The sequence below is a fragment of the Trichechus manatus genome, unplaced genomic scaffold (genome assembly GCF_000243295.1).
Source record: "Trichechus manatus latirostris isolate Lorelei unplaced genomic scaffold, TriManLat1.0 scaffold00002, whole genome shotgun sequence".
Classification (NCBI taxonomy): domain Eukaryota; kingdom Metazoa; phylum Chordata; class Mammalia; order Sirenia; family Trichechidae; genus Trichechus; species Trichechus manatus.
In genome coordinates this window covers 16831682-16850747 of record NW_004443938.1, presented here as the reverse complement: position 1 = coordinate 16850747, position 19066 = coordinate 16831682, and the positions used below count along the sequence as shown (strand labels likewise).

Here is a 19066-nt window from a genome sequence, read left to right as displayed (position 1 = left end):
ATAAAACCCAGCTTTAGGTTCTGGCATTTGTCCAGCTTTGTTCATTTTAGTCTAATATTTTAAGAGGGGGTGGGGGAGAAAGCATAGAGAATGGCCAGCGGCATCTGTCATGTCCATTATCCCATGCAGTGTACACACTGTGCTTCTAGTCAACCCTTCCACCAACTCTCTCCTCGTGTGGATTCCCGAGTAATTCACCTGTCCTCAGAGGATCACTGCAAAGCGAAAGAGACCGTTCAAATTTACAGCCCATCTAGCAGAGAAGACGGAAAAGCCATGTTCCCGTGAAGTATAATAAAAGTTAATTCAAAAATGCTTCATTACGTAAAAAAATACAGTTGTCACAGTAACAAACAGGATGCTCAGATATCTCCTCAGCAGTGCAAAACACGTGCACCTTCGTACACACCATGCCTGAGGTGAGTGTTACTGTACTGATGAAGAACGCAGACACCACCGCTTCCCCTGAGGTCCCAGAGGGAGTTGTGTGCAGTAGAGCCAGGATTACAATTCACAAACCACGCCTCCCAGGACAACGCTCAGACCACTTGGCCACGGTGTCTCCCTTGTGGCAGCTCATTTATCAACTACAAATAATTTCCCCATTACTTTCCTAAACAAGAACAGTGTATCTCGGAGCAGAAGACAAGGCTCTGTCCATTTTAAGAAGAAGAATACACACAATGCAGCAAGTGTTATATAATCAACGAAACACAGACCAGCCATGGCAAAATCCTCAGGAGCACATTCTTTCCCACCATTCTCAGTGATGTAATTGTATATGCCCCTGGCTCGGGTTCCTAGCATTACTAACCCAGCTTGAATGCTGCCGAGTTTGTCCCAATTCTGACATTTAAGTAAACCGCATCCTTGCGTGGCACCATGACAGGAGGCTTCAACCCCATCCTGTGCCAACCAGTTTGTAAGCAAAATGCCCCTACAGGTGTCCTTAGCCCACACTGCAAGGTCGTACCCAGAGAGTCACAGGTGCAATGCAAGGCCAGACAACCGCAGGATTTAACTCATTCATGTTAAAGCCAAAACTCAGAATCTGAAAAATGTAACTAATTCACATTTTTCCCATCTAGCTACCATTCCATAGGTTATTGCAGGCACAAACATCAGTTATTTAAATATCACAAGTATCTGTTAAACTCAAATGCTTTATATAGTAACAAAAAAACATGAAAATCTGAACCCATTTCTCATTTTCATTTAGCAAATGACATTTTCTTTCAGCACTCTCCCTATCTTTTTATTCTTTATAAAATATAAGAAAATAAGCCTAATGTAGCTTTTTTCTGTAAACGGCAAACTTTTTCTACAAAGGGCAAGGTCGTAAATATTTCAGGCTTTGGGGAATCATGTGGTCTTAGTCACAACTACTCAACTCTGCCCCAAAGAAGCCATAACCAAACCAGTTGCTGTCAAGTTGACTCCAACCCATAGCAACCCTATATGTGTTAGAGTATTACTGTGCTCTACTGGGTTTTCAACGGCTGTGATGTTTTGGAAGTAAATCACCAGGCCTTTCTTCCGAGGTGCCTCTAGATTGGGTGGATTCGAACTGCCAACATTTCAGTTAGTAGCCAAGTGCTTAACCGTTTGCATCACTCAGGACTCCTAGCCCTAAATAACACATAAGTGAATGGACATGGCTGTGTTCCAATTAAACTTTATTTACAAAAATAGAAAATGGGCCAGATTTGACCCACATGGCAGAGTGTGCCAGCCCTTAATCTAGAAAATGATGTTTTTCTTCCCTTACTATTTTATCTTCAGCTCGTACTTCAGGTCAAGGGATCATTAAGAAATTGGGGATATGGTAAGGTAGCAACAATGAGGATTTAAGAGGAGGTTTTCAAGAACTCCAGCACAGTACAGATCACTTTTCCTGAACTAACCAGTGCACAGAGAAGGTCGACGGCCTCCAGCACAAGCTCCTGGTGTCCGATGCGTGTGACACCCAGCTCCTCGAGATCCTGGTGGGAAATCTGCAGCAGCTGCTCCCCATTGATCTTCTCCCGCTCAAACTTGTGGACATACTGCTGCAGGCAGTCATCCAACCCTACCAAAAGAGAGGGAAAAAAAAGTCATGATTGACATTTTGTTCCCTTACTCAAAAAATTGCCCACATTTTCTTTACTGTTGTTGAAAATATATACAGTAAAATATACACCAATTTAACAACTTCTGCATGTACAATTCAGGGACACTGATTACATTCTTCAACTTGTACAGTCATTCACATGCTCTTTTCTAATTTGTTCCTCCCCTATTAACATAAACTCTCTTCCCCTAAGCTTCCTATCTTTCCAGTTGCTGTAAATATTTTGATCCTGTACAGTAAGTTTTTTAAAAAGAGCACAAAACTCACAGCGGACATTCTTTACTAGTTAAGCGAGACTGTTGTTTGGCTTAAAGAAGGCTTCGGGAGCTATTTTTGGTTCGTGGTTTGAGGATTAAAGATTATCTCAGGGCAGTAGTCTTGGGGTTCATCCAGCCTCACTGGCTCCAGAAAGTCTGGATTCCCTGAGAATTGGAATTTTGTGCCATACTTTCCCCTTTTTGATCAGGATTCTTCGATAGAATCTTTTATCAAAATGTTTAGTAATGGTAGCCAGGAACCATCCATTTCTGGTCTTATGGCAAAAGAGGCAGCTGTTCGTGAAGGCAATCACCCATGCATTCCAAAAAAAAGAAAAAAAATGCTCACGTTTAAATCAATCTCAGTAATAATCAAGTACACTGTCACAATCTGATTGTCGATATGATGTGTATTCCACCTAATGGATACCTTTTCAGTGATGGTTTCTAATCTCAAACAGGTTTTCAATGCACAGCTCAAAATTTTCAAATGAATGCAGTACAATTTATGATCGTTTATCTTCCGTTCATTCCCTATAAACTAACATAAAAAACACTAAATCCCCGCTGATTTGAAATGTTAGCACAGATACTTGACATATGTTGTTTGTTTGCTAAGCAACCCCTCCTTTAGGATATTACTGCTCTACCATGTGATCCCAGTGAGTTTGTCAATCAAGGTGCTTTGCCACAGTGGACGGCACTCTATCTGCCAGCAACTTACAGGCTCAGGGATGGTCATGTGATTGATTCACACAGGAACAATCAAAATCTTCCTTGGCATTTGATATACAGACACAGGAAGACAGAGGCTCTTCCTCCCTTTCTAACTGGAAGCCATAAGGATATAACCTTGGCAATTCTGGCGGTCATTTTTCTGATCACTTGTCTGAAAATAAACCCAACCAACATTTGGAAGCAGGGTGATTATGATAGAGAGAGCAAAAAAATGCCCCAATAATATCCTATACATCGCTAGACTAACTCTACTTAAAGATACTTCTTTCTATCTTTAGAATTTTTCACTTACGCTGAAATAAATTTCCTTTTCAGCTTAAGTATGTTTGTGTTGAGTTTCTGTCCCTTGAAAATGAAAAAGTTCAATGAATACAGAATCCAAGGGAAATAGTACCAGCCCTAAACGACAAGGAGAAATAAAGATGAGGCCATGTCTCCTCTAATTAACTACGAAAAGTTTTCATGGAAGAAATAAGATTTCAAAGTAGCTTTAGAACATAAAGGGAATATTTTGGGCACAGAGAAGAAGGTGGATGTGGGAGGTGTGATGAGAGTTCTGGACAGGGTCCAGGGTGCAAATGATCAGAGACTGAGAACTGAAGAATACAGAAGAACATTCCCCTAAGAAATGGACCAGAATCTCCTTGAGGATTCTAGTGGAATATAAACAATGCAACCTCAAATAATCAAAAGTTCCCCAAAAAGTAGGAGAATTTTTAAGTAGAAACATCATATTGCTATCGACCTAAGAGCAGACTCTGTAGTAGCTTAAATGTGGGCAGTGGTGTCTCAGCGGCAGAATTCTCACCTTTTATGAGGGAGACAATGGTTCAATTCCCAGCCAGTGCATCTCATGTGCAGCCACAACCCATCTGTCAGTGGAGGCTTGTGTTATATTGCTAAACAAGTTTCAGCAGAGCTCTCAGACTAAAAATAGGAAGAAAGGCCTGGTGATCTACTTCTGAAAATCAGCCAATGAAAATTCTATGGACCACAAGAGTCAGATCTGTGACCCGTCATGGGAATGGTGCAGTTCCATTGTGCATGGGGTCCCCATGAATTGGGAGCTGAACTAGACAGCAGCTAACAACAACAATAGTAGCTTGAAGACTTTTCCCTTAAGGTACTCACATATTGAATGTGCTAAGTTTTAAATAGCATGGCCCCCAGAGTTTTACTATTCAGATACATTGTGGCCTATTGTTCAGTTATCCCATTGTTTAGAATATAATTAAACATTTATAAACAGCTAAATTAAAGTATTATGCAAACCCACAAAGGAGGGGAAAATTTTCACTTTCAAGTACACTGGTCTAAAAAAAATTAACATGTCTTTTGCTGATTTGTCAAATATACCAAATGCCTTCTAGTTCTCAGGCCTTTGCCTCAAAGAGCTTACAGTAAGTCTAGCAGGACTTAGAGAAACACATAATTAAGTTAAATTAAACACATTTAACTTACATAAATTAAATAAACACAATTCAGTATGGAATCACACCCTCTATCATGAGGGAAAAGGAGAGGAGTCCCCACACAGCATGGGACAAAGCACAGCAGGAAGGCCCAGCCTGCTCCACTATCACTAAATCCATTTGAACAATCTTAAACTTTTAAAGAAATCTCAAATGCAAATATATATATATAATCATAAATTTAAATATATATATTTAAAGTTCCAGCTCCAGATGTAGAAATTGATGGGGCAGTGGCTATCCATTTCTGTGGTGGCTGTTGCTGTGTGCTGTTATCTTTACAAGGAGCCGTCATGGCGTACTGGTTAATAACAGCTCGGCTGCTCACCAAAAGGTTGGCAGTTCGAATCCACCAGCTGCTCCTTGGAAACCCTATGGGGCAGTTCTACTCTCTCCTACAGGGTTGCTATGAGTCGGAATCGATTCGATGGCTTCAAGTTTTTCGGTTTTTAATCTTTGCAGAAGCAGACTGCCATATCTCTCCCGCAGAGCGGCTTGTGGGTTCGGTTAGCAGCCGAGTGCTTAAGCACTGTGCCACCAGGGCTCCTCAAAGCCAGACTGCCCGGGTTCAATTCTCAGCCACCCTTTTCACTAGGTGGGTAAGCTGAGGCAGGTTACTCAGTTGCTTCATTTGTAAAATGAAGATAACGATACTACCTACTACAAGAGGTTTAATGAAAGTTAACTGATATTTATGAAGAGCTCGGAACACTGTTGAGCACATAGCACTCTATAAATTTTGTTAAATAAAATAACGTGATTTAGTCACGTCCTCAATTTTTCAAGTGCTCAGAGTAAAAGCTGCTAGAGAGACGCACACACTTACGTGCCGCCCTCTGCAACACAGCGAACTGGAGATAAAACACCGTCTCAACAGCCCATGTTATTAGCTTCCTCAGAAAGCGATCCCAATCTGGGAGTCTGCAATAATCACCGATTCCATCTGAAAATGTTTTATGATTCATATCAGAATAAAAGCACCATGAAATTACAGCCTTCATTTTGTTCACTGCTTATTCTCCAACATCTAGAACATTGCTGGTATCCAGTAAATACTTGTGAAATAAATAAATGAATGCATGGTGATTTACTTAAATTTAATATATCACACTAATGCACAAAAATCACCTGGTTTTATTTTCACGTGCCAGTAAGCAACTACAGATATCTAAAGATGAAGAAACTATTCTATTGTGATACTGGTTATAGGTATTTGTACTTAGTTTCAATGTTTCAAACATTAAAGGAGGTCATTTCTACATTAAGAGAAATATCACAAACAAAATAAAACCCCAACCTTCTCAGTGCCAGTCTGTGATAAGATACCTGCCCTGTATTGAGACTTAATTTTTACTAATTAATTCATCTCACAACAATGTGGAAAGGATTTTGTACATGAAGATTAAGAAGTAAAGAAAATACCTCAACGCAAAATATCTAAAGCTATTTGCTTAAGGAACCCTGGTGGCACAATGATTAAGCACTTGGCTGCTAACTGAAAGGTCGGCGGTTTGAACCCACTGGCAGCTCTGTGGGAGAAAGACCTGGCAATCCATTCCTGTAAGATTACAGCCTAGAAAACCCTGTGGGGTACTTCTATTCTGTCACATGGCGTTATTGTGAGTCAAAATCAACTCGATTGCACCCAACAAAAGCAACATGAGCTTCTTCTCCGTATAAGACTAAAACCAGATCATTAACTAGGCCGCAGAACACAAACAGTTCCATCATTACTTAAATGGAAAGTACTATGCAGACAGCACTCTCTGTCCTGGTGCGTGAAACCCATCGGAAGGACTGTCACACAGCTATGCTTTTAGCCTCAGGCTCAAGGCAGCAAAAGCTGAGATTCTACCACAAATACAGTGGGCCCAGAGTGGTTCTTACAGCATTTCACATCAAGTACTTTGACCATTAAGGCATGTGTCAACCAGAGTTTTTAAGAAACGTTTTGATTCAGAAATCAGCTTAGCTAAAGCTTGTACAGTCCCATCCCCTCAGAATTTCTAAGGGCCACAAGTGATAGAGGAAGCAAAGGATTTGAGTATGCTATGTTCTTTATGAGGAGAATCAAGCACAGACACACAAATTCAACTTAATTCAATGAAATTTATGGAGCAACTCCCACGTGTCAGGCACTGGACTTGGGACAGGCCTTCTCTACAGGGAGACAAGAATTTAGGAGCAGGTCTGTTCTGGATTATCTAAGCCAGCGGAAGGAGAACAAGGCTAGGGGTGGTATGTTTATACCTAATTATACTATTCTTGGAATTCACAACACTTATAAAAACATGAAACCTAGTATCAGCGCTCCTCAGCTTTCCCAATTTGCTGACACCCTTGATCCAATATATGATGATGTTGCTGTTAGCTGCCATCATATCTCCTCCTCCAACTCATGGTAACCTTATGTATAACAGAAAGAAACTGCCTGGTCCTGCGCCATCGTCATGAAGAATGGTATGTTTGGTATGGATCACAACAGTCCGATCCCATGGTGCATGGGGTCACCTGAGTCGGGGGTCAATTTGGTGGCAGCTAACAACAACAACCTTTATTTTATCCTTAGAAAACGTCTATTTCTCTCATGTTGCATCGTGTAATACACGTGTTAGTACAGTAAAATGTGTATATTACTTTTAGAAAAATGTTTATTTACCGTGAGTGTGTGCTAGCAAACTGTTTACTTAGGGGGAGGCAAGATCAAAATCTGGACACTACAAATTTATACAATGATGTCTGCCACATTTTGCTCTCTAATCAAAACTCAATACAAACAAACCTGAATTCTACGTCTTCTTTATCAAGCATGCTTCTCTTCTGTTTTCCTTATTTTGTTTACGATCTCAGGGTTTACAGAGTTGCCCAAGCCAGAAACTGGGAATCATCCTCTCCTCCTCCACACATTCTTCTCCCCCAAGATCAGTCTTCAAGTTCTTTTGATTTTACCAGCTGTCCCCTCCTTCTACCTTTACTGTCACTGCTGAACTTATCTCTTTCCTGGGTTTCTACAAAATCTAGAAACAGGTTAGCCATGCTCAGTTCCTTTTTCCTCTTCATTCATCCTCCATAATTCCACCAGAGCAAAACCACCCTATCCTTTACAGATTGAAACCATGAGCTGAGCATGACATTCCAAGCACTCTAGGGGCTGTCCTCTTCCAAAGTTCTCTATAGCCTCTGTCATGGTTTGAATTATGTCCCCCAAAAAATGTGTGTATCAATTTGGCTAGGCCATGATTCCTGGTACAGTGTGATTTTCCTGTATGTTGTAAACCTGCCTCTATGATGTTAATGAGGGAGGATGGGTGGCAGTTGTGTTAGTAAGGCAGGACCTGATCTACAAGACTGGATTGTGTCCTGAGGCAATCTCTTGGGATATAAAAGACAGAAGTGAGCAGTGAGACAGGGGGACCTCACACCATCAAGAAAGCAGTGCCGGGAGCCGAGCACATCCTTTGGACTGGGGTCCCTGTGCCGAGAAGCTCCTAGTCCGGGGGAACATTGATAAGAAGGCTGACAGAGAGAAAAAGCCTTCCCCTGGAGCTGACACCCTGAATTTGGGCTTCTAGCCTACTTTGACTGTGAGGAAATAAACTTCTCTTCGTTAAAACCATCCACTTGTGGTATTTCTGTTGTAGCAGCACTAGATGACTACGACAGCCTCTTTCTACAACACTCATCCTACCAGTGAGGATGTAGAGAGCTCCTCAAAACACAGCCAAATAATATAGTTCACAAAAATTATGATCTGCATCCTAGTGAAGTGAATAATGTCTGGGGTCTTAAAAGCTGGCGAGCAGCCATTTAAGACACAACTACAGGTCTCGACTCACCAGGAGCAAAACAGTAAGAAGGTAACCAAAAGCACAGAGAAGAAACAAGTCTACAAGAGCCACAACCTCATCTACCCTGAGACCAGAAGAGCTAGAGTAGTGCCCGGCTACCACAACAGACCATTCTGACTGGGACCACCATAGCTAGTCCCAGATACAATGGAAGAAAAACATGGAGTAGAACTCAAATTCTTACTTAAAAAAAAAAAAAAAACTGGAACAGTAGAGAATAAAGGACCCCTAAGACTATCGCCCTGAGATACTCCGGCACTCTTTAAACTTAGAACTGAGCCTATCTCCTGAGATCACCTTGTAGCAAAATAGCAGAATGGCACAGAAAATAAATGATATTACCTGTAAAGTCGGTGCCCTACTTAAAAACCATCAGTATGAGACCAAAGGGTTAACAATTTCTCAAAAGCAAAGATGAGAAGATAAGGAAGCTGGGAAACTAGGTTACTGGAAAGGGAACAAATTGACCACAATTAAGGAGAACACTGACACACTGTGACAAATGTAACTAATGTCACTGAACACCTTGTATGGAAACTGTCAGATGGGAACCTAATTTGCTGTGTAAACTTTCACCAAAAACTCAACCGAACGTTATTAAACACACACACACACACACACACAGAGCCAAGCTCTTCCATTTACATACTGTTCACGCCTGCTTTCCCACTACAATGCAGAGTTGAGTAGTTGCAACAGAGACCATATGGCCCAAACCCATTGCCCTGGAGCCCACAAAGCCTAAACTATTTAGTATGTGGCCCTTTACAGAAAAGGTTTGCCAGCCCCTGGTCTAACTAATAACACTGGATGGGTACAAAGCGATGATAAATCTGCCAAATGGAAAAACAGACTCAATCAGGCATTAAGAGAACCCAGTTTTTTCTCTTTTCCTTTTCTGTTTTTGAAAGAATAATCTTTATATAATTCTACTAATGTAAAACCAAAAAAAAAAAAAGTCACCCTTCTTGCTCCCCCTAAACATACCTGTACATGTTTTGGAAGACCCCTTTCAACTTTTTATCCACTTCTTCATCTTCTTTTATTCTGGGCAGTTTTTTTTTTTTTTGGAGGTACAATTTATACACAATAAAATTCACCAATTTTCAGTGCAATTTGATGAGTTTTTAACAAATATATATACAATAATATAACCACACCACAATCATGATGTAAGTTTCTTTAAAAAAAAAAATTGCCATTGAGTTGATTCCAACTCATGGCAACCCCACGTGTGTCACAGCGAAACTGCTTCATAGGGTTTTCAATAGCTAATTTTTTGGAAATAGATTGTCAGGCTTTTCTTCTGAGGTGGCCTCTGGGTGGACTCAAACATCCAACTTTTTGGTTAGCAGACAAGCATGTTAGCCATTTGCACTGCCTAGGGACTCCCACAGACATTTCTTTGTTGTTGTTCTTAGAAGCCGTTGAGTTGATTTTCAACTCATTACAACCCCATGTGATAGAGAAGAACTGCCCTAGGGTTTTCCAAGCTGTAATCTTTATCAGAGCAGATCACCCAGTCTTTCTCCCACAGAGCTGCTGGGTAGGTACAAACTGCTAACCTTTCTATCACCGCAAAAAGGTCCCTCATGCCCCTTTGCCATCCATTCCTTGCCCACTGGCTTCATAGCTACTGATCTGTTTTCTATCTAAGTCAGCTGGATTTCTTATCCTGCCTTTACTCCATACAATATCTGGATAATACTGGCTGAATCCCTTAGTCCTGGTTCTTGGGCTCCACATCTGTAGATTTACAGGCTTCCTTTAGAGCCCACACCCACATATACTACCAACTGCTGCTGATTTTATCTGTCATCCTGCTAGGCTTCTGGTTAAATTTGGTTTGAAGAAAGGGTACTACTAAGGCTACAAACAGTATCTGAAAACTGGATGAGACCTCTCAGGTTCCTTCCAGGGCTAAGAGTCTGTGTTTCTACATTACATCCACTTCTCACTTATCGACACAGTTAGGTTCCAAAGACCAGGTCATTACGTGAAAATCAGCATTATGTAAAAATGGAGGATGATTACATTAGATCACAAAATATGATGTGGGACATATATGTCCCTCTAGACCTGAGAGGCGGAAAATGTAGGAGGATGCCATATGTCCCACTGGTCACGAAAGAGTACTGCCAGATGTATATCATTAATGCACAAAATAGACAGTAGATTTTTTTACTATTGTCGTAAATGCAAAATAAGATAGTCAATACATGAGTAGGTATATGTCTGAGCTACTGTAAGTTACCCTTCCTTACATAGCAAAGTATGAAAAAGGAAATAAACTGCCCAGAAACTTAAATCCCAACATCTTTGTAGCTAAAATAATTAGCAAATGAATTAACTTGGCCTTAAGGAATACTACACAAGCAAGGTTTTTCTGTCCTGATCAGGGCTGTGAACATATAAAGTTCATTGCTGAGGCTGCTGTTCCCACTGAAGCCATGTGAAAGCCGAACAGATAATAAAGATCCAGAGAATGAGAACCTAGAAGCCCAGCTATTTGCAACAAGGCTCTTCCACTACATTTATGAAATGGAACAACTGGTTGTGAGGAGGAGGGACATACTGCTGGCCAGTTTTTAGGGCACCAAGCTAAAAGAACAGAAATGCTAAACACTAACTAGAAGTTTGAATGTCCCACCATTTGGGAAGAGCTGGTGTGCACATCACTGAAGAGATACCAAATCCATAGCAACAAGTCCACAGCTTAACTTCCTTACAGGACGCAACAACAGGGATGCAAAAGGGAAGTGAGTATTTTGTTTCTAAAGCAAACTCAGCCATCCTGCCAGTAACCAGTCTTCTAAGACGTATGTCACTCTGAAGACATCAGAAGAGGTAACCAAGAAACAACCATACTTTCGGGTTTCACCACATAAGTCAAAGATGTATCACTTCAACAAAACTTCGAAATAGCGAACATCTCCATGCCATGATCATTTAAGAAAGCAAAAACAGGAATGCCTCAGTTCTAGCATTCAAGTTACCCAGAAAACAGCAGGCAGATGGGCTGCCCCACCTGAGGGTTCTGAGCTGGTGAGTAATGCATCCATCTCAGCTGAAGACTGTGACCAGGAAACTCCAGCTCTCAAAGGTGTAGCCTCACAATCCTACCCTGCCCCACCCTTTGCAGACTGAGCACAGTGCACACCTTCTGTGAAAGGAAGCCAACGTCTCCCAGCTGCTGAAGGAAGCCTAGTCATGAAGCAGAGAGGAACCCCAGGTGAGGGCAGGGGAAGGACAGGACAGAAGTTAGCATTGTCCAGAAGTATTTTTCAGGAGGGACTTATACTAATCTAAGTCACTAAAAAAGAACTGACGTGCAAATTAGAATCAATCGAAGAAGTGATTTTCTAAAGAGATGGTGAGAATTCAGGACATAAGGGCAATCCTGCACATTCAACTTTGCATGCTCTTCCCTTGCCCACTCCCACAACGCAAAAAGTATGATGAACATCAAAGATAATACTGTGGGCAGGGAAGAAAGTCAACACTTACTTATATGTTTGAGGGTGTGTGTTGTGTGCATACAACATGTATACATATCTGTTGTTGTTAGCTGCCTTTGAGTCAGCCCTGACTCATGGCGACCCCAACCACAACGGAATGCAATGCTGCCCGGCCCTGTACTATCCCCATGATCCGCTGTAGATCAGAACACTGTGACCCATAAGGTTTTCACTGGCTGCTTTTTGGAAGTAGATCACCAGGCCTTTCTTCCTAGTCTTAGTCTGGAAGCTCTGCTGAAATCTGTTCAGCATCATAGCAACACACAAGCCTCCACTGACAGACGGGTGGTAGCTGCGTGTGAGGTACACTGGCCAGGAATCCATCCCGGGTCTCCAGCATGGAAGGTGAGAATTCTACCACTGAACCACCAATGCCTACACACACACACACACACACACACACACACACACACGCACCAAAGTAGATGTTAAAACAATAAAAGACGATGATTTTTCAGATTCTAACAACAAAAATTGTGGAGAGGAACACAAAGCCTTCCACAATATTCTGGCAAAAGAAATATGTACTTTCCAAGGCTGTGTTTGTAATTCAGCAGCCAAACCACTGTATCCAGTTTTGCAATACTTGCACCCAAGTGGGGGAAGGGACGGGAAAGGCAGCACGTGAAAGAGAGAATGTGCTTCACCCAACAAGTTGTACTTCTCCCTGTAGCACTGCTTATTTTGCCAAAACTGTAAATTAGATTTGGTCTAAAAACCAAACACTGGCTACCACTCTTGTACTGGTATGCTTAAGCTAAACGGTGAGAAGAATTTTCTAGTCTCCCACTCCCTACCTCCGCCGCGCGCACGCACGCACACAGAGAGAGAGAGTTTATGGCACTGGGAAGAATCATCTCAGCGAGTGGATGGATACGAGTTGGTCCAAGGTGGCCCCTGCAGCAAGCCTCCAACCTGGGCTTCAGACTTGACAGCTGCCTCGGAGCCAGCACTGCCCAAGGGAAAGATGGACGGTGTAGAGGTGAACACATCCATCACCTCTGCTCCACCCAGCCCATCGGGATTTCCATGGAAAAACTGCTGTCTATGCAACCCTCTACCAGCATTGCTGTCACCATTCCAAAGTGCCCAATCCAAACAGCCAGACTGCATGAGTGAAGTCCCTTGCACTGACAGTTTACAGAGTACATGTGACGTCTCATTGAGCCTCGCAATGAGTGTAGGGGATGCAGCCAGCTCATTATTATCTCCCGTTTACTGCTGAGGAAACCAAAGGCCCGAAAGTGGCTTCCCCGGGACACCGTGCCAGTAAAAAGCAAAGCTAAGGCAGAACCCAGACCTCAACTGGGTGCCCAAATCCCGGCTAGGCCCGAGGCAGTCAAGGAAGAAATGCATGAATGGAAAAGTGACTTAATTAAATACATTCATCCACAGGCCTTCTAATACTGAGTACTAGATTTCAGGCACTGTGCCAAATATTAGGGAAATGGAGTAATAAATACTCACTGTTCAAGTACTTGAAGACTAAAGGATTGTAAACAAAGGAAGGAAAGCGTTATTAAACCCATTTTACAGGCCAGAAGATGCAGGAGTACAGTCATGCGTCACTTAACGTCCACAATACATTCTGTGAAACAGGACGTTATGTCATCTGAATGCTACGTGAACACCATATCATATACAGATAGTCTCCAGGCCATGAACAACTTCCGTTCCTAAGTCTCTACGTAAGTCAGACGTTCATAACCTGGGGACTGCCTTATAATCTTATGAGGTCACGGACGTATATGCACTCAGATGTTGCCCGAACGGACATTAGGTGGCGCATGACTGCATCTGCCTGCTGCCTGGACTCAGCCTGGCCATTTACCAGCTGTGTGACCTTGTACAAGTTACTTAACCTCTCTGTACTCCTGTTTTTCACGTACAAAACAGAGAGGATAACAGTACCTACACCTCATGGGGTTATCTGGATGATTAAATGTGTTAAAATTTGTAAATGAGTTAATGTCCTTAAGACACTCACAAATATTAATGCCAGGTACATAGAAAGCGCTGTCGGTGAAAATAAAAATTTTAAATTTCTTTAAAAAAGAAACAAGCGCTTGGAGAGGTTTTGAGTAACTTGCCTAAAGTCACGCAGCCAACAGGGGGCAGGGTTAGGATGTAAGCAATTCTGGAGCATTCTGAAAGACAGCACAAGAACTCCACGTGGGCTCTGGAGATTTGGAGTCTGACGCAGGGCTTCAAACCAGTTTGTTCTGGTTCAAACTCCTGCTTCAAATTTGCATTTCTACCCCAGATATACTGAATCAGAATCTACATTTTAAACAAGATCCCTAGGTAATTCTTATGTATAATAAATTTTGAGAACCACTACTCTACTAGTGGTTTTCAGAATTGGTCCCTAACTGGCAGCATTAGCATCGCCTGGGACCTTGTTAAAAATGCAAATTCTCAGCAGGAGTCTGAATCTGAACCAGTGGTTCGATGGCAAGAAGCTGAGATTATCAGCTGCCGCCTGGTCCTGCACCATCCCCATGATCGGTTGTGGATTAGACCACTGTGACCCACAGGGTTTTCACCGGCTGATACTTAGAAGCAGATCGCGAGGCCCTTCTGTGAATTAGGAGTGGGAGACAGAAGGGACGGGGAGGGCTGCTCAGATACAAGGAGGATGGAGCAAACCCAGTCAGCTGCTAAATCGAGCACAGCTGCCCCAGACAAGGAGCAGGTTTGTCAGATAGCACTGACAACCTTCTTTTTTTTAATAACAGCGTTATTGAGATATAATTCACATACCATACAATTAACCTATTTAAAGTATACAAGTCAATGAGTGTTAGCATATTGACAGGGCTGTGCAACCTCACCACAATTTTAAAACATTTTCAACCCTCCCTCCCCCACAAAACACCATACCCAATGTTGGTGTTGTTGGGTGTCGTTGAATCCATTTTCTACTCCTAGCAACCCCATGTGACAAAGCAGAACTGCCCCCTAGGGTCTTCTAGGCTATAATCATTATGGGAGCAGATCGCCAGGTCTTTCTCCCACAAAAACACTGGGTAGGGGTGAACCACCAACCTTTCACTTAGCAGCCGAGCACTTAACCGTTGTGCCACCAGGGCTCCTTCCATACTCAATAGCAGTCACCAACCCTCACCCGCCCCAGCCCTAGGCAACCACCCATCTACTTTATGTCTCCATGGATTTGCCTCTTCTGGACATTTCACATAAATGAATCATACAATAGATGGTCTTTTGAGATTGGCTTCTTTCATTTAGTACAATGTCAAAGTTCATGAAAGCCTCCCTAGCATACAATTTAAATGCCACTCACTCCCTTACTCCATGCCCTCCTGGCTTCCCACTGCACTTGGGATAAAATCCACAGCCAGCAAGTCCAGTGTGGTCTGTCTGACTCCTGCTGACCGCTCCGAATTCATTTTATGCCACTTTCTCCCCAACCACGATGCTCTAGTCAAACTGGTCTTATTTGGTTCTTTGAACATACCAAGCTCCTTTCTACCTCAAGGCCTCTGCCTGTGATGTTCCTTCTATCCAGAATGTTCTTGCCTCCTCATCCGTCAGTCTCAGCTGAAATATCACATCTGCAGGGAGGACTCAGCTGATAACACAAAGTAGCTCAACAATACCTGTTATTTTCTGTATATCCCGCCTTTCTTCCCAGGTACCTCTGGGTGGACTCAAACTGCCAACCTTTCAGTCAGCATCTGAGTAAGTAAACTGTTTGCACCACGACTTACTATGGTTAGAAAGAAATCAAGTGTTGTGTGATATAAAATTCAAAATATCAACTAGAATGGGGGGAAATGAACATATGAAAGTACACATATTGGAACAGCCAACAGTTAAATGTCACTTACTATAAGGCAGGCATTCTTCTAAGACTTCATACATATAAACTCGTTAATCCTCCTACCATCCCCACAAGTATGTAATATAGTCATCCTCACTTTGGAGATGAAGAACAGAGGCACGGAACAGGAGGTGGCTTGCCCAGGGCCACCACAGCCAGGCTTCCCAGCACCCAGGAGGTCTGGGGCCAGTCTTTGCTCTTCACCCCTGTGCTGCATCTCCATCCTCCAACACAGAATGTTCACAGAGGCCCCTTGAACATATCCGATGAAAGCATATTTTGATACAACAGGGAATTACACAAGTTACTTTAGTTAAGCTGACTTAGCTTACTGTCTATGATTGTCATCTGAAATTTTAATGGCAGCTGAAATACAAATGGCTCTCCCACCCAGAAAGGTCAGACTAAACACTTTTAACTGAAAGATATAATCCTAGTGGTGACAGTAAGAGAGTAATATTGCACCACATACAAATGACTTCAAGGACTAAATCCAAACCAAACCCATTGCCACTGAGTCAGTTCTGACTCACAGAGACCCTGTAGGACAGAGTAGAACTGCCCCATATGGTTTCCAAGGAGTGGTTAGTGGATTCAAACTGCCTACCTTTTGGTTAGCAACCGAGCTCTTTACCACTGCGCCACCAGGGCTCCTAAAGGACTAACCCATTGCTGTTGAGTCGATTCCAACTCATAGCGACCCTACAGGACAGAGTAGAAATGCCCCATAGGGTTTCCAAGGAACAGCTGGTGGATTCGAACTGCCGACCTTTTGGTTAGCGGCTGTAGCTCTTAACCACTGGGCCACCAGAGCTCCTAAAGGACTAAAGACCTATGGGAGTCACTGAACTTTCTCTAACTTATATTTCCCAAATTTGTTTTTTTTAAAACTTCACTTTAGAAAAAGCCAATTTATCCCTTTGGGAAACCAAATAAAAATATGGAATGTTAGACCGTACCCTTCAAGTACCATAAGAATCCCAGACGAAGGCAAAGGCAGAGAGAGGCAATACTATGAAACAGAGAAGAAACGATAAGTAGCTTGCCAGCACAGGTCGACACCTCCCTACACCTCCTAAGGGCTACAGAGGCAAAATACCTGTCTAGTGTGCTTACTAAGGAGAGAACAGCCCAGCTCAGTCAGCGCATGTGCTGGCTTGCTTCTTACCACACACACACAAAGGAAGCACCTGCCCTATAGAAACACACACAAGCATAAGCAGCAAAGCTGGCAAAAATCTGAAGACACCGTGAAACCTAAGGGTTGACTCTACCACAGTCAAGGGCTCGGGCTTTGCCCAATGGGAAGAACGGAGCACTCCCTGAAAAAAAATTTTTTTGTAGGATAAGAGAAAGAAGGGATGAATGAAAAAGTCAGTACTGTGTTATTCTCCTCTACTCGCGTTTTATTTTGTTTACAAAAAGGAAGAAAATGTGGGAGCTTTATGAAAAAGAGTTAACCAAAGAAAGAACAAATAAATCAAGAACATAGGAGGCAGGAAGCCAGAAAGCAAAGAGGGAGAAACCATTGGGAAGAGGAAAATCAGATTAGATGGCTACTCTGTTTCCATTTAGAGTCCCAGTAACCTCGGCAATCATAACCCAGATCCATTCTTAAATACAACAGCTATTGAATCTCTTTCACAGAACCTCCTACCCCATCCTCCCCATACACTCCTGAACTCACAGATATTTGACTTGAATCATGTTATGGATTGAATTATGTCCCCAAAATGTGCATCAATTTGGCTAGGCCATGATTCCCAGTATTGTGTGGCTGTCCACCATTTTGCAAACTGATGTGATCATCCTATGTGTTGTGAATCCTAATCTCTAGGATGTTAATGAGGCAAGGTTAGAGCAGTTATGTTAATGAGGCAGGACTCAATCTACAGGATTAGATTGTATCTTGAGTCAATCTCTTTTGAGACATAAAAGGGACTCAAGTAGAGAGGAGACGGACCTCATTACCACCAAGCAAGAAGAACCAGGAGCGCATAAATCCTTTGGAGCTGGGGTCCCTGCACTGAGAAGCTCCTAGACCAGGGGAAGATTGATAACAAGGACCTTCCCCCAGAACTGACAGAAACAGAAAGCCTTCTCCTGGAGCTGGCATCCTGAATGTGGACTTCTAGCCTCCTAGACTGTGAGAGAATAAATTCCTGTTTGTTAAAGCCATCCACTTGTGGTATTCTGTTATAAACCCACTGCTGTCGAGTAGATTCCGACTCACAGCAACCCTATAAGACAGAACAGAACTGCCCCATAGAGTTTCCAAGGTGGATTCGAACTGCTGACCTGTTGGTTAGCAGCCAAACTCTTAACCACTGCACCACCAGGGCTCCATTTCTATTATAGCAGCACTAAATAAGACCAATCACCCTCATCTTTTCATTTGCCTGTTTCTATTTTGGAGAGGTATAGCACTACCAACATAATGAAAGTCTTTTACTTTAGAGTTCTAAAAGAATAACATTTTCCCTAAAACAAAGAGTTAATTCCATCTGAGCTGACTTAGATATATTTATTTTGACAGCAATGAGACATGACCTAAATGCTGGTATAAATAGTACTCTTTTGTGGAGAGTTACAAATGCATTCAGGGGGTTGGACAACTGGAGAAGCAGTCTTATTCTCAGGGTCATCACAACCATTGTTTAGTCATTGTATTAGTTTTCTAAGGCTGCTGTAACAAACTACCACAAACCAGGTGGCTTATAAAACAGATTACGGTCGCTCAGTTCTGGAGGCTAGAAATCCAAATCAATGTGCCATTCAGGTCATGCTTCCTCTGAAGTCTCTAGGGGAAGAACCGTTGTTGTCTCTTCCAGCTTCTGGTAACCCCAAATGTCCCATGGCTTGTAGATGCATCTTTACGGGGTGCCCTTTCTCTGTCTATCCCTCTGTGTCTCTTCTCCACTTTTATAGCGATACCAAAAAAAAACAAAAACCAAACCCACTGCCATCAAGTCGATTCCAACTCACAGTGATCCTACAGGACAGAGTATAACTGCCCCGTAGAGTTTCCAAAGAGCAGCGAGTGGATTCAAACTGCCAACCTTTTGGTTAATAGCCGAGCTCTTAACTACTGCACCACCAAGGTTCCATAAGGATACCATTCAGATAGAATTAGGGCCCACTCTACTCCAATACGACCTCATGTCAACTTAACCAATAGTACCTTCAGAGACTTTTATTTCCAAACAACGCCATGTTCACAAGTAGTGGGGGTTAGGACTTCATATCATCTTTTTTGTTTTTTCTTTTTTTTTTTTTGGG

The 19066-nt window shown here is 42.4% G+C and overlaps 1 protein-coding gene across 2 annotated transcripts in view; it reads right to left on the bottom strand.

Annotated features, from left to right (window-relative positions):
- Positions 1–19066, bottom strand: part of CNKSR3 (CNKSR family member 3) — a 115163-nt gene that overhangs the window by 44269 nt on the left and 51828 nt on the right. For both annotated transcript variants that reach the window (XM_004368813.2, XM_023728919.1), the window contains exon 2: positions 1905–2068. In XM_004368813.2, coding sequence (XP_004368870.1) covers positions 1905–2068 — 164 coding nt within the window. The remainder of the gene's footprint in view (positions 1–1904; positions 2069–19066) is intronic.